Source organism: Aythya ferina, assembly GCF_964211825.1.
Source record: "Aythya ferina genome assembly, chromosome: 2".
In the NCBI taxonomy this organism is placed as follows: Eukaryota; Metazoa; Chordata; class Aves; order Anseriformes; family Anatidae; genus Aythya; species Aythya ferina.
The window spans coordinates 59,740,259-59,756,010 of NC_140297.1; the positions used below are offsets into that span (position 1 = coordinate 59,740,259).

The 15,752-nt window shown below is 38.6% G+C and overlaps 1 protein-coding gene across 2 annotated transcripts in view; it reads right to left on the reverse strand.

Moving 5' to 3' along the window:
* The window catches only part of POU6F2 (POU class 6 homeobox 2), a 308,147-nt gene that overhangs the window by 13,207 nt on the left and 279,188 nt on the right, over positions 1 to 15,752 (reverse strand). For both annotated transcript variants that reach the window (XM_084509804.1, XM_084509803.1), the window contains exon 8: positions 4,587 to 4,755. In XM_084509804.1, the coding sequence (XP_084365930.1) occupies positions 4,587 to 4,755 (169 nt within the window). The remainder of the gene's footprint in view (positions 1 to 4,586; positions 4,756 to 15,752) is intronic.

Consider the following 15,752-nt stretch of genomic DNA (forward strand, 5'->3'; position numbering starts at 1 on the left):
TTATTTCATGACCACTGACTCATTGCAGGCCTTATCCCACAAAAGACTTTGGACGGACTTTGGCAGGCTCTAGGTTTCAACTGAAGGCTTGTAAAACAAAGCTCTGCTGGCCACTGGGGGTGTTGGGATGCCAAGAAGGTTCTGTCCCATCACGGGCCATGTGCTTGGCATAGAAGTGACCCTACCCTTCAGGGATCTGCACCCAGAAATTGACTGTATTCTACAAGTGGGAAAGTGCCTGCAACAGGGAGGCACTTTCTGTTCACTTGTTTCCCCATGTACAGGCACAGTTGTATGCAAATGGGTTTTTATACTCCTAAAGCAATTTTCAAATTCATGAAGATCAATTAAGACTATTTATCTAAAAAGGTGCTATTATCAACAACAATGAAAAACTGTAAAAAATGCATCTCGCTTTACTTTTCATGTTTTGTTACACAGGCGGTTTGATGTTTTCCTGCTGAAATGACTGTATTTTCCTCTTTCTTGTAGGCTCTTTTCACATTACTAGAAACCAGTGGGTAGCTCTCTTGTTCTCTGGAACATTGGTACTTACTGCTTGGTCACCTCAAGCAGGCTTATGCAAGCAGTGTTAAATCCAGTTTGTGGTTGGCTAAATGTTATCAAGAATATGCTGGATAACTATAAAGGATAACTGTTTTGTTGATCTCTCCCTCGCATTATGCACCCTTTTGGTCTTGAATAACTAGGGACTGGATGAAGCCTGAAAAATAAGTTCCATAACTTTATATTCTTTTGCCATTATAATCACACTTTTTTTACAGGCAATTCCTATAATCACCCTCCCCCTTTGGAATGCTCTTAAGAGCCGAGTCCCAGTGAATTAATTCCCATGGACAACACAGCCCTCCGTCCACTTGTATGAAAAGTATTTTCTTTGTCCTGAGTTCCCCACTTATTGATTTAATCAAGCTGTTGTTCAGTTTTGGGCAAAGGAGAAAAACTCCAACTATCTTCTCTGTTCCATTCATGATCACTGTCAAGGTATTAACTATGGCTAAGTTTGCCTGGCATTTGCCATTATAAGACAAATTTGAGAGCTCAACCACTTCTGAGAATGAGGTAAATAAAATATGTTGTTCTGCCCAGGTTAAAAATAAATAAATAAATAAACCACAAAACTCGATTGTTTTAGAAGCTTCTGTATTCCTGCCATTTGAAGCTGGGCCTTGATAGCTGTCAGGGAGATAACTTTCATGTCTGTAGTAGACTTCTTGCCATCCCAAGTAACAATCTGTTTCTAACAGCCAGGTGAGCTTCCAAAGTTTCTATTTCCTTGGTAGAGATTTGTTACACCTCTGCATGGAGTTTTCTTTATGTTTTTCTCTGTACTGAGAACATTGGAGCCTAAGACTGCAGGAGATGGAGAAGAACGCCTCCTGCTATGGTTGTGGATCTGGCCTGCTTTGGGCCATGAAGACAGTAAAGACAAGGAGACTGACTTGCTTCTCTTCTGGTCATCATTTTCCACACTATTCCAATGACTTTCAGGGAGAGTGGAAGTGGATTTGGACACAGAAGAGGCAAAAAAAACCCAAACAACCCTGAATCTGAAGAAAAAGAAATGAAGGGAAAAAGAGCGGGAATCTGGGTTTGGAGTGGAGGGAAAGAGGGTCTGATGTGCACAGACAGAAAGTAGGACTCACTAGGGTAGAGGAAAGAAAATCGGGGAAAAGAGAGGCAGTATTAGTGATAAAGCAAGACAGAAGAGGACAGTGATTGCCTGATAAGAATGCTGGTAAAAGGAATACAGAGATGGTCTAGGGACAGAGACCATCTGGAAGCTGGAAGATGACTAAAGTGAGAATAGAAATCGAGGGATGATGGACTGTGGGGGAAAGAACAGCAGTGAGAAAGTTGAGGAAAGAAGTACCGCGGCCAAGGGAATGTAGATTGTGTGAAGAATGGTGTGAGGAAGTAATGGTATTGGAACAGAACAGGTGTTAAAGAAGTCAAGCCTGAGAGGAACAAGTAAAAAAAGTTTATGTTAATTTGTGCACCTCCCTCTCTCCCCTGAACTGATATTCCTGTGCCTTGTATGCCTCTGCCCTCAGCCAAACCCATGAGCACAGTGTGTGCCTTATTCCCTTTTAGAGCAGGACAAACAAGATGATAACACAACCTATCAGCTTCTTCATCCATTCAACCAACAGAAGATCTCATATTTCCAGCTTGGAATATAAGTATTATCTCATCATATGACTGACTCACATTACTATTCTGCTTTTGTAACAACCTTGAAATATATCCAAGCAAAAAATGAAGCTAAAAGAACAACCTTTGAGTTGCACAAATAAACACTAAGAAGTTAAAAATGCTGGGACAACAGTAGCCTGCTGTGCTGGTCTGAGCACCGGGCCATTTTTTTCCACAGACTCCTGCCTTGTCCAGCGCACAAGATGAATTGCGCTTCGTTACAGAGGAACTGATTAAATTATTGCCTTTTAACTTGTTCAGTGTGTGGCCCTAGACCTCTGCTAAAGCTATTCACCAAAGACATAGTTATTCATTTCCTCTTGAGCTTTTCTATTTTTTGAAATCTTAATTTATTTTCTTATGTTTCTGTAAGATGAGGGTCTTCCCCTTCTCATTCACAGACGAGTGGACAGATATTAAGGCAAAGGCATTTTTGGCTACCCAGTCAAGGTCAAGTAGAAGATGATTTTTTAGACTGTGGCTTTAAATGGTGCTTTATACAGTTCCACAGTAAAAGTGCACTTTGAATTGTGAGTGCCACATTCTTCTGTAAATTAAAGTCCAGAGTCTCAAGCTGGATATTGAGGCAACACTTGTGAAAAATCTGTTGTATGTGACTTGTCTGCCATTGCACCGTAATTATGTTGCAGACAGAGCTGGAGCTCCACAGCTCTCTGCTGCCAGAAGCAAGACCAGCCCTCACCCTTCTACAAGTCCCTACCTCAGATGTCACACAAACTGGGCAACAGTTTAGTGAACCAGGTAGGGAACAAACCCTGGGACAGTGTCCTCCCATATTACATGACTCCTCCATTGAACAATGATGCAAAGAATGAAGGATAAGGAAAAAAAAATAGTGATTCTGTGATTTTAATCACAACACATTTGGTTATTACAAAATACATGTTATAAGGGGAGTTAGATATAGTTGGACTAAGTACTCTTTTCCTGGCATCTCCTAAACTTCAAGTGATTTAGCTTGTAAAGTTAAAAGGTCTTCTTCCAGGTTGCTTTTATTGTGTGGAGTGCTAATCCACATGGGGAAATTCACTGGAATAACTTTTTGGGGTAGAGTACCCCTCAACAGTTATTGTAGAATATATTTTTTTATAACAGTGTCTGCAAGGCAAGCTATTCTGGACCAGCAATTGAGAAGAACCTTATTCTGCACCAGCTATTTTAGTCAATTTTCCCACATAGGTAAAGGGTAACTATGAATTTTTAATGTGAAGCATCTTATTCAACTTCTTTCCAGAAGCTTGTCTACATGAGAAAATGTACTGACAGAACAATAGCAGTATATTTCACTGTAATTATATCTATATCTATACATTTTATGTACTTACAGCTACCCATGTAGTTGTGTTTATTTCTGAATAAAAGTATTCACATTGGGAATTATACTAGCATAATTTTACCACTATAGCTCTGCTAGTAATTTTCCCATGTAAACAATCTCTGAAGTAATCCAATCAAGATTTTTTTTTTTTTTTAAACAAAACATCTTTTCCAAGCCCTCCACAAGCTAGCATCAGTCATATATTTTCCATTACCAACACGATGTGAGCTACACTGTTTACTCGAAGTATGCACACAGTGTATCTTTGAACAAGGTCATCCAATACAGTTAGATTTTTGCAGATGTGCAAAAACTGTTAATACTTCTTATGCGTACTTCCAGCCTATTGTTCTTGCTATGTGAAGACCAAAGTTAATGCTAATTAGGTAACAGTGAAGACTCTGAAATGTGTGAATTAGAAGAAAGGGCTGGCCAGGAAGTTAGCTGTTACAATCCCAACCACGAAACTCAGTTATTTTACTGCAGCATGCTGCTCTCTCCTCTCCCACATCTTACAGTTCTTGGTTGCTTAAATTGTACAAGCTTTTCCTGGCAAGAAAGGTCTCTTGTTCTAGATTTGTGCAGTGCTACATTTTGTAAAACAGTTTGCTACAATAACTAAGCAAACAAACAATAAAGAAAAAGCAACTTAAGCAGAAGTAAGAGACTCTGCCCACCAAATATTAAGCAATATAATTACACTGACTGATTCAAAAAATTCTAATTTCAGAAAAACATAAACTACGTTTGAGTTTTAAGAATTGCTCAGTGTTGACAAAGTCAATTAACAGCTGCTGCCATTTTAATGAGCATTTTTAGCATTGCTTGCAATTTCTCAAGGCATGTTTACCTTAAGCCCCATCCATCACAGCACTTAGGAGTTCTTATTGGTAAGAGTCACTCTAGTTAGCAATATACAATCTAATATATGGAAAAAAAAAAAAAAAGGAAGGAAAGCAGATCAGGAAACTCAGCAGTAAGGAGGACAAACAGGGGGGAGAAGTAAGGAGAGACAGGGAGCAATACTTACTGCTGACTAATTGGCCAACACTCAAAGCTGAAGAGGAGGAGGATGAGGAGGAAGAAGAGGAAGCCTGACGCACTGGGCTTTGAGACATAGATGCTTGACTGTGAGCCAAATGCAGGAGATTGGATTGTGAGGCTGCTTGTCCCACTTGCGTCTGGGAGGGCTGATGGAGCTAAATGTTAAAATGTAAAAATAGGTATTTAGAAAATGAAGCAGTAATAGAAAACTTTCAATGCACCATCTCACCCATCTATTTCCAGGGAACAAATCCCCTAAGAACATTAAATACCACAGACTTGGTTCAGATGACAGTGTTACAGTAGGAACAATTTGAACTCCCTTGCATTCTGACTTTCCATTTTTTTCCCAGTTTAAGCAGATAGTTAATCTAATTAGCAGCTAAATACTTGTTTGAAATGGATGATGAGAGATCTATGACATTCCCAGCAGCATTCTGATTTAATAAATACATGTCCTTACCTGTTTTCTGACTCAAGAAGTCAGACTTTTATTCCCTACATGGATTCTCATATAAATCAGCATTGTTTCAAAGGGATCCTTTCATACTGCAGGACCAGGGCCAAGAAGAGTGGGAATGGGGAAGAGAAGATAAGGTGGGGGGAGATCCCTTTCCTACAGAAAGGAATAATTTGTTGTATGACATTGGATCTAGCAAGCAAACTAAAATTGAAATCTTACTTCTCAAATGATAAATTGTCCTTTCTTAAAACACACAGTGAAACTTCTGAACCCCATTCGCATCAGGACTTTGTCAAGTAAGACATATCTAAACAGTCTAGCAAGTTCTGTAGATGCAAATGACACGCTGTGATATATTCATCTGGCTTTAGAAATGTTTGTTTACACATTTTACAGTACTGTAGTCTTTGGTCCTTCACTAGAGGAAAACAAAGAACCATTAATCCCTTCAGCCTAAAATAAACTTTCATATGGGATTGAAAACTAAGATTCTCTGCTACTGATTTTTACATAAAACTTCCAGCAAATTCAAAGGGTAGACTGTACAGAATTAAGGTACATGATAGTGTTGTAGTTTAACCTGGCTGGCAGCACAGCACCACGCAGCCATTTGCTCACTCCCCACTCCCAGTGGGATGGTGGAGAGAATCAGAAAAAAAAAAAAAAAAAGTAAAAGCTCATGGGTTGAGAAAAAGACAGTTTAGTAGGACAGAAAAGGAAGAGAAATAATAATAATAATAATAATAATAATGATAATAGTAATAGCAATAAGATGTACAAAACAAGTGATGTACGATGCAATTGCTCACCACCTGCTGACCGATGCCCAGCCTGTCCCCAAGCAGTGGTCTCCTCTACCCCGACCAGCCCCACCATATTATATGTTCAGCATGACATCATACGGTACGGGACATCCCTTTGGCCAGTTTGGGTCAGCTGTCCTGGGTTTGTCCCCTCCCAGCTCCTGCTGCACCCCGAGCCTGCCCACTGGCAGGACAGAGCGAGAAGCTGAAAAGTCCTTGGCTTAGTGTAAGCACTCCTCTGCAACAACTAAAACATCAGCGTGTTATCAGCATTATTCTCATACTAAATCCAAAACACAGCACCATACCAGCTTCTAGAAGGAAAATTAACTCTATCTTAGCTAAAACCAGGACAGACAGACTTACAGTTTTATGTTGGCCTTTAGTCATCCAGTACAGCTCTTTCATAGCCTACTAACATAGTAACATAGTCCTGAGGCACTCAGGTGACTGGTACTTAATATACCTTTATTTTATATCAATCCTTGATACTGATCAAAAAAGATTGACAAAACATACTAAAAGGCTTCACTTTTAAGTGATACCCATTATTTATATTCTCAGAAAGGGGGAAAGATACGGGCCTGCTTAGCCTTGCTCAAAGTCATTTATTTAAGATCATTTCTTGAATTCTAAGGAATATGAGGTTTTCTCTTTTGATATTTAACTGAATCAGTGACTTCAGAAAAGGAGCTGAATTCATTAGTAATACTAAAATTATATACAATATGCTCTCAGAACACATAGAAATGACTGATGCTAAGTAGACAACAAATTGTATGGCACAGTAGATAAAGGCATCTAATCACATTCAAGATGAACGGAATACATATGAACAATTTTAATGACATTATTCCTGTTATGAGTCTGCTTAAGAATGGAAAAAACACAACTCTTTTTTTTTTTTTTTTACCACATTGAACAATGTAACACAAAATGAAGCCAGAAACCTTGAGTTAACCTTTAATAACAATGAAAATTATTTATCTGTCCATGTTTAGTCTATTCTGACTTCTCTATGGATTCATAAGTAAAAACATTTTATTATCTTGAGGAGCTTTTCTTTTCTAACAAGTTTTAAAAGAGAAAACTGGCACTGTATCAAAGGGATAACAGTTGAGAAACCGATTGAAAGACTTAAAGGTTTTAGACTCATGCAAGCATTGGGCATCTGTGAAAAAAAATCACTAAGCACTGGATTTTATCTACAGAGCACTTCCAACCCAGAACGTCTACTTTTGTACTATCTTCTTTTAGGGAAGGAGCCTACTAGAAAGGCTGGCCTCCTCTGAATGCTTCAGAAGAGGATGGCCCATCCATTACACATGCAGAACTCCAGGCTGGAGCCTTTAGAAATCAGACTGGGAAAGAGAATTTGGGCTCTGGTCTGTTGTCAAAGGGATTCTCTGGCAAAACTAAAGATTTCTGTCTAGGTGAAGGAAGAAAAATACTGTATTTAGATGAGTTAGATGCTTCCACACTGGCTGGAATAGTCTTAGAGATGTTAGTGTTTATCTGCGAGGATGGAGGAACAAATGTGGTGGCTATTTTTAAAAAGAAAGATCTGCAAAATTATAGTCCAGTCAACTAAACTTCAACCCCTGAAAAAGTACTGAAGAAAATAATCAAACAATTTGCAAGCACCTGAAAGAAAACAAGGTAGTAACAGACAACATGGATTGTTAGGAACAAACTGTGTCAAACCAATCTGATCTCCCTGTAAGACAGGGTAATTGGCCTTGTGGACAGGGAAAAAGCAGCAGGTGGTTTGACTTTACAAGTCTCTTGACACTCCCTTGTGTGACATTCTTTATAACCTAGGGAAACATAGTTTAGATGAAACTGCTGCAGAATGAATGCAAAAGTAGTTGGAAATCAGACCTGACAGGATGGTTATCTATCTGCTGAAATAGACGTGTGCAGGGATGGTGCTTCACAGAAGCAGAAACAGGAAAGACTATTCAATATTTTCCTAATGACCTGGATGATGAAGAGGATATGTTTACTAAATTTACCCATTGATGCCATGCTGGGAGGGACTTTTGGTAGGCTGAAATATAGGTTTAGAATTCATAATGATCATGTCAGTTTGAATGTGCCACCAAGAACAGCGGTGTTGCAAAAGCCAAGAAAGGCAACTCCCATAGTGAACTGTGTGAGCAATAGTGATGTCTGTAATGCATGTGAAGAATCTTCTTTTCTACTAATCACTGGAATGGCCTCTGTAAAGGCAGCACTGTGTCCATAGCTGGATGCCACACTTGAGAAAAAAAAATGGACTCCCAAAGGTCTGGGAGTTATCTGAAGCTTATGAAGATGCCTAGAAGGAACTGGTCATGTTTAATCTAAAGAAAGGAAGTGCAACGCTCTGGAAGATTCAAATTAGATGGTGGGAAAAGCTTTCTAACATGGCAGTGAAGCACTGGCATAAATTACTGGGGGAACTGACAAGGTTCATATGAGAGTACTTAGCAGCAAGTTACACAAATACAGGAACAGCTGCTCCACCTGGGAACAGCAGAGGTGACTGGATAATCTCTTGAACTATAACTTTCCAGCCTTATTTTTTTTTATGATTCTGTGTCATTTTCTACCCATATTTCTCAGGTAGAAATACATGGTCATGTAAGAGACATAGCACATGCAACACGTCCAGGCCACAATACACATATAGTACCTGAAAGTTCAACTGCTGAGGATGGACACAGTAAAATGAATGTTTCCAGAAAGCACCAAAATGAGTGGACATTCTCCAGTTTGCACTCACAAAGTAAGCATACAACCACCATATAGCAAATGCACAGTACGGTTCTTAAGTCTGGAAAATGTTTGATTCTCTTGACAAATTTGCACATTGCATTTGCAAATGCATTTGTGAAATAACTGGGATCCGAAGAACCTTGGCAGTTTCTTTTGTTAAACCTCTACGAATCTTTGGATGAATGTATGAAATTGTCAGAATTTTAGCTGGACAAATATTCTATGGAGAGTAAAGTCTGGATGAACACTGAGTGACCTTAGGTGCAACAGCAATTGTTGGTTTCTAACTCAATGCTTATGAGGGAAAAGGGAACAATGGGGTTGGAAAAGCTGAAGAGTCACCTTAAAGCCTGATCAGGGACTAAGGAAGGATTCTATCTTCAACGCCCTACATAATTTTCAGCAAACCCCCTGTTTTACAGATGTGATGGTTAAGCTGTAAATGTCCCGCTTAAAGAACAATGATAGTTATCTATGACATGAAATTGCATTAAAATACTCTCTCTCTTTTCATCTACTATAATTTCCATTCCAGAAATAGCCTTAAGGAGAGGCGACGATTAGATTATGAATTAGATTCCAGATGACAGAATCAATTCAAACTTGCAATAGCTGACTTTTCCCAATTTTGGACACGTACATATGATATGAATTATATTTATGACTGTTGTGCATTTTCCATCCAAAGACAGAAGAAGGCACAGAAATTACAGAAGCAGTTGCTGTAAGTGCCATTCTGTGTAGGTGGATATAGTAGACATGCCGAGAATGATGACTGTATGCAACACTGATCAGTATCTGGCAGGAATATATGTATGCACACTACAGCTAGAGGAATAGGATGAATATGAGAAACATAAAGTGCAGCATAATACTTTATAAGAATAAGCTGGAAAATGCAGAGGGCCTGATTCTTATCTCCTTTACATCAGTTTTACATTCTGCTGTCAACAGTGAAGGTGGTATTGCTTGATAATGGTAAAGAAAAATGAATTAGGTCTGTAAGACTGAATTTTATTCTTAAGTTATGTATGTAGTATATTCCCGCTTCTGGGATGGTTAACTGGAACCTTATATTTAGGTCCACTCATGAGATCAGGGGTATTATTCCCTGCATCCAGGAAGTTACAGGATAGTGACAGGGAAACAAGGAATTTTACATAAGATCAGGAAAGGCAAAAAGGCCAAGTGGAAATAAAGAAAAAACTTTTGAGAGTTGCCCTGTATCATAACTGCTACTGGTTTTACAGAGTCTGGACAAAAAAAAACAGGGCAAATTATGGCCCTAATGGAAGTTGCCTTGGGATGTCAGGGAATCTCCACCACTGGAGGTTCTTGAGAACAGGTTAAACAAACATTTGTCAAGAGCGATACAGGGACAGTTGATCCTGCCTATGGGGAGGAGATGGACTGCATGACCTCTTCGGGACCTCTCCGCTCCTATTTTTCTATAATTCAGTGAAAAGGAAATCTGAGAGACAAGGAAACACAATAAATTAGAGTAGACAGAGGTGAAAAAGACAAGTATAACAAAAAAGGCAGAAGAGATGAAACTAGTGGGAGTAGCACAAAGAGCAAGAAATATATTTTGAACAATCCCCTTTATGATACAAATAAAAATTCAATGTATTTCTGATGTCAGCTAGTTCTTCCTGGGAAATACAGATATTAGCTCTAATAAAGATTGTCCATGGAAGATTTTGACGTAAAAATACTTCCCAAATACTTTGAAATGACACCTTAATGCCTTGCAGAAGTAGCAGTTTAAGTTTTTCATGCTTTGATTTTTCCTGTAAGCTGAGCTCTCTGATCAGTCTACATTTCCTAAAATGTTCCACGTGCTTTTTTATTATTATTTGAGAAAGAGTTGTGGTGTACCATACCCTTTTGTTTGATTCAAGAGCACCATGGCAGAGGAAATCTGTCTTCAAACCTACTCATACTGCATGACCAGACATGGGCTTCAAAAATGTTTTCTTAAATCTTCTAGCAAGTTAAAAGAAGAAGTTATTACACATATCCCCACGCTTCAAGCTAAATTGTTTTCACAGCAGTTCTGCCAGAATGTTTCCATTGGGGCCCAAATACCATATCTCATCACCCTTTTAGCTTACTCAACTAAATTAAAGTAAATATGTGAATATGAAAACTATTTGATGCTTAATGAGCATTTTCTCCCTTAGAATAGGATAATATAATACAAAGGACCTCTATACACATTGCTTAGACTGACAGAATAGATACATTTGGAAACTAGCATAAGAAAGCTCTTTGGGTCCACACAGGCTGTGCACATGCTCAGCTCTGAATGAAGACAAAAGGAAAGAAGTCCTGGTGTGGTGTGGACACAACTGGGGAAGCGCTTTGGCAGTATCTGACTAGGATTTCCATTTGAAGCCTTACTGTGGGATCAAAGTATGCGCTGTAATTGCGGGTCTCTGGGCTCTCTAAATGATGTGGAGAACACAGATGGTTGTCTGTAGAATATATAATCTTTTATGCAGATCAGGTGCATTGGTCATCTTTCTGACTCCCATCAGGAATGATATAATATCACTGTTACAATAATAGACTTAAAGGTATAGCTAAGGGTGTAATTCAAAGGTAACAGCAAGGTTCCTACAGTGAAGTGTTTTACTTTCTATGTGGCTCAGTTCCTTAGAATGATACGGGTAGTGTAGTAATATCTTCCTATTCCCTAAGGTGTGGTGCAGTTATATTGTCTTTTTTTGAGAAATCCTATTCCTGCAAGTGCAGATGCCATAAAGAAAACTGGTCAGGAAGAGACCTATGTTACAAACCAAACGCTCATGCAAGGAAGTCTCAGGTATTCTTGTAATCTTGAGTATTGAAATCTGGTATTCTATCCATGGACAAAATGGCATGATGCAATGCTGATGATAGAGGAAAAGAGAAAAAGTGAGAAAAATTGTCATCCACATCAGTGAAAGTCATCTATTATAAAAAGCAAAAGAAAAAAAAAGTTGAATTGAGACAAAACAGTTTAGTGGCTATATTCAAACACAGAAAAAAAGAGTGCATTTCTCATAAAACAGGACAGCAGCAAAGTAATAAGAGCACAGCAGAGAAAAAAAGAAGAGTGAGAGCTGGTTAGATTTTAACTGAAGAGAGGAAAACAAGGGATTGTATGGAGTTGTGATAAAGAGATGATGGAGCATATGTGGTAGGTTGAGACTGCAGAAAGAAAACATCTGGCACGGAATTGGGAAAGTAGCTGTACTAAGAATGACCATAGACTCATCTGAGAGCTGTCTTTTCAACAACTAATCTGGAGCATGACAGCACCTTCAAGACAATGAAGATTGGGAACTGACTATGTAAGAAAATCTTGCCTAGGAGATCGTTTTATTGTGTTAGAGTTGGCAGAAGCCCAAAGCCAGTAGTGCTATAAGACACGATGAAATATGAAAAGTTCTGGCAGGCAGTGTAGATAAAACACGACTGAGGACAACTGGGACTACAGGCCAGATTTAATGAATCTAGTATGTAGAAAGGAAAAGCCAGACAACAGCAAGAAGGGAACCCTCTTGATGAGGTACACTGGAGAACTATATAACATGCAGAAGGTGTTTCTGTGTGCTGTAGGCAAGCAAATGGTTATGAAAACACAAGTTATTAGGAAACCTGTTTAAGGAATCTATAAGCAAGAGAGTAGTTTTGAATCCCAGTGTTTTCTGGCAGCTGGATTCTTCTTACCTAACTTCACTCATGCAAGAATCAGTTTTCTATCCTAAAACAGCTATCTTAGCTCCCTCTCTAGTTAATGGAGACAACAGATACTTTTAGATACGTGTAAGAGATTCAATCTACCTCAAATGGTTCTTTTTTCAGCAGTGTGAGTTGCCTTCTGGACATGCCTATCTCTCTGTTCCTCTATAGGAAATCTAGTTAACTAGCTTTCACCAGGTATCTAACAGCTGTACGGCTAATGTTAAGCAAGGTGAATCCTTTCCTTTATTTCTGACCCTCCTAAGACTCCAATTTTTGGTTCAAGATCTTCTGTCAGTCGTGTTGGTGCAAATATGTGTTATTAAAAGTACAAAAGAACTCCTGAAAATGAGGTTTTCAAGTCTAGTAGCAAATGACAACACTAACAAATTGTTAGAACAAGATAATTTGTTCTTGGAAAAAATGTTCATTTAGCCATATGATCTGGATTGTGACAAAATCCCTCCTGAAAGGCATGAAGGTAGAAGTTCAGGTTGCAAGATACTTTTATATAATGAGATATAGATGGCTTAAAAAAGCAAGAAACATAAAATTCAGGAATAAACAATCCTTTTTCAAGGAAGGAGACTACAAGTGGAGATCAAAGGATTTATAACAAATTTTGTTGACTGGTTGCAAGCAGAAAGAAAAGATGGTGAACAACGGTGAAGTTGAATTAGCAGGAGAAATGCATGAATTTCTTAAGTCAATATAGAATACCATGAACAATTTACAGAACCTGTTTACAACATACTGAGGGAGCATTATGACAGATGAAATACAGAGTAGATGCAAAAGTGATTCACATTAAAAGGAACCATTTTAGTGACTCACATGGTAATGATCAGAGAGGCAAATATCTATCATTGTGGATACATCTACTTATTGAAAAACCTGCTCAATGAGCAAAGATAGAAAAAAAGCAGGATAATAGACTGTATTGAGATAAAGACATAAAATAATGCTGAAAATATTATAATGTTATTATATAAATCAGTGATGCATCCTTACTGTTTTCATGGCATTCAGTTCTGATCACAAAATCTCTGAGAGATTATTGTGGAAATTGAAATGGTTAAGAAATGGCCAGTAAAAACTATTAAAGCCAACGCAGAACTTGTTTATGAACAGAGATAAAAAGGACAGACCACAACAGGAGTGAAAGCAGCTGCCCCCTTTAAAAAGTCATTATAGCTTTTAGGAGAATTCTTAGTGTAGATGCTGCTTCTTAGTTTAGTTAAAACTTGGAAAACAGTGAAAGCACTGAAGCTGCAACTATTCAAGGTAGTTTAAAGAGGAATACCCCAGGAGTGTGCTCAGGTGGCCAAGAAAGCTGACAGCATCCTGGCTTGTATCAGAAATAGTGTGGCCAGCAGGGCTAGGGAAGTGATTGCCCCCCTGTACTTGGCTCTGGTGAGACTAAACCTTGAAAACTGTGTTCAATTTTGGGCCCCTCACTACAAGAAGGACATGGAGGTGCTTGAGCATGTCCAGAGAAGGGTAACAAAGCTGTTGAAGTGTCTGAAGAATAAGTCTTATGAGGAGTGTTTGAGGGACCTGGGGTTGTTTAGTCTGGAGAAGAGGAGGCTCAGGGAGACTTTATTGCACTCTACAAGTACTTGAAGTGGGGTGGGGGTCAGTCTCTTCTCCCAAGCAACAAAAAATAAGACAAAGGGAAATGTCCTGAAGTTGTAGAGCTAGAGGAGGCTTAGGTTGGATATTAGGAAAAAATTCTTCAGTGAGAGGGCTTTGAAGTATTGGATCAGGCTGCCCAAGGAAGTAGTTGAGTCACCATCCCTGGAGGTATTCAAAAGGCACGAATATGTGGTGCTTTGCGACATGGCTCAGTAGTAGACTTGGCAGTGCTAGGTTAATGGTTGGACTTGATGATCATAAAAGCCTTTTCCAACCTACGGTTCTACTGTGGGTAGTTTAAAGAGCATAAATCAAGAACATCTATTTATTCTTTAAAACAAGAGATAGGATTACAATGGACTTGGCTGTGTACATTGAAAAGCAACCTATTTACAACAGAGAAGAAGAAACACTACTTCACACTGTACCTAAGTAATCTATGAACTCATTTCCATGAGGAGACATTGAGGTTTTAGTCTGTCAAGTTTGAAAAAGTTGTCTGAATATATAATGAACAAAGTCTACCCAAGAAAAGCTGACTAAAAACAATATACGAGACATGTAAGTCTTCAGGCAAAAAGTAAGCAGTAACATGCATTACTTAGCAACTGATACAGACTACACAGGTTCAATTATTATGACTCAGCCAACAAGCAGGAGCTTACTATCATCACTTGCAATCACCTCTTTCTCCTGCAGTACTTGGTTTCCAAGAAAGTGACAAGTTGAAGTTAAACTAGGATCGTCTATAACTGGAACATTTTACTACATTATTTATTTCCTCAATTATTCTCTGACATTCTCAAAACTTTTCCTAAACTTGTCTTGTACTTTTTTTTTTTTTTTTTTTTCCCTTCTGAAGCTTCTTTCATCAAGTTACAAGACAACAAATGCAGTGTGACACCATTTTCAAAAATATTTTGAATTCCTGCTGAGTCCTCTGAGTTTGAGCACTCAGTTTGTCTGAAAGCAAGGTTTGAAACTTATGACTAATTATGCTATCATTAGTCAAACAGTACAGTTTGGGTAGGTTTTCATCCAGGCAGTAAGATAAATTCAGGATCTCCTTATAGCTTGTATAATTCCATTTACTTTTCAAATGGTATGGCAGTCTGTACAGTACTATCTCAATAGCTTTTGACTGTCCATCAGCATTATTCCTATGAAGGATCTGACTCATAATTCATTTCTGCTCCCACTGAAATCATTGGCAAAATTTCTTCTTACTTCACTACAAGCTGAAGAGCCAGTAGAGGGAGCACAAACACACAGAAATAATTTTCTGTGGCTCCTATACATGTAAAACTGATAATGCATTGCATTTTTTTCATACAGTACTTGCATTACTTTTTTTTTTTTCTTTTTTTCTTTTTTTCCCCTGATCAAAAATACTTTCTAGACCAGATTCTGACAGATGCAGGTAAGGTGGTTCTGTGTAGTTTGGTGTCCTTTCTGCAGCCTCTAGGACCTTAGGTCTCTGTGTGAGAAGCAAAGGCTGGACACTGACTCTAGCAAAATAATGTTTTCTACTTGCATAGCACTACTGGATGGACTAGCACAATATGGGACACATATTTGACTTTTGGACCTAATCAGAGATCCACTGACTGATGATCTGTGCTAGCTGTTAGCCTGTTCAGAATGCAACACAAGAGCATGCACATTGGGTGAACAAGCACAAAACACCATGATATGGCTAAACAGTGAATTTATGCCTTAAACCCCTGCTCTCAATCAGCTAGCTGCAACCTTCAGCGGCAGT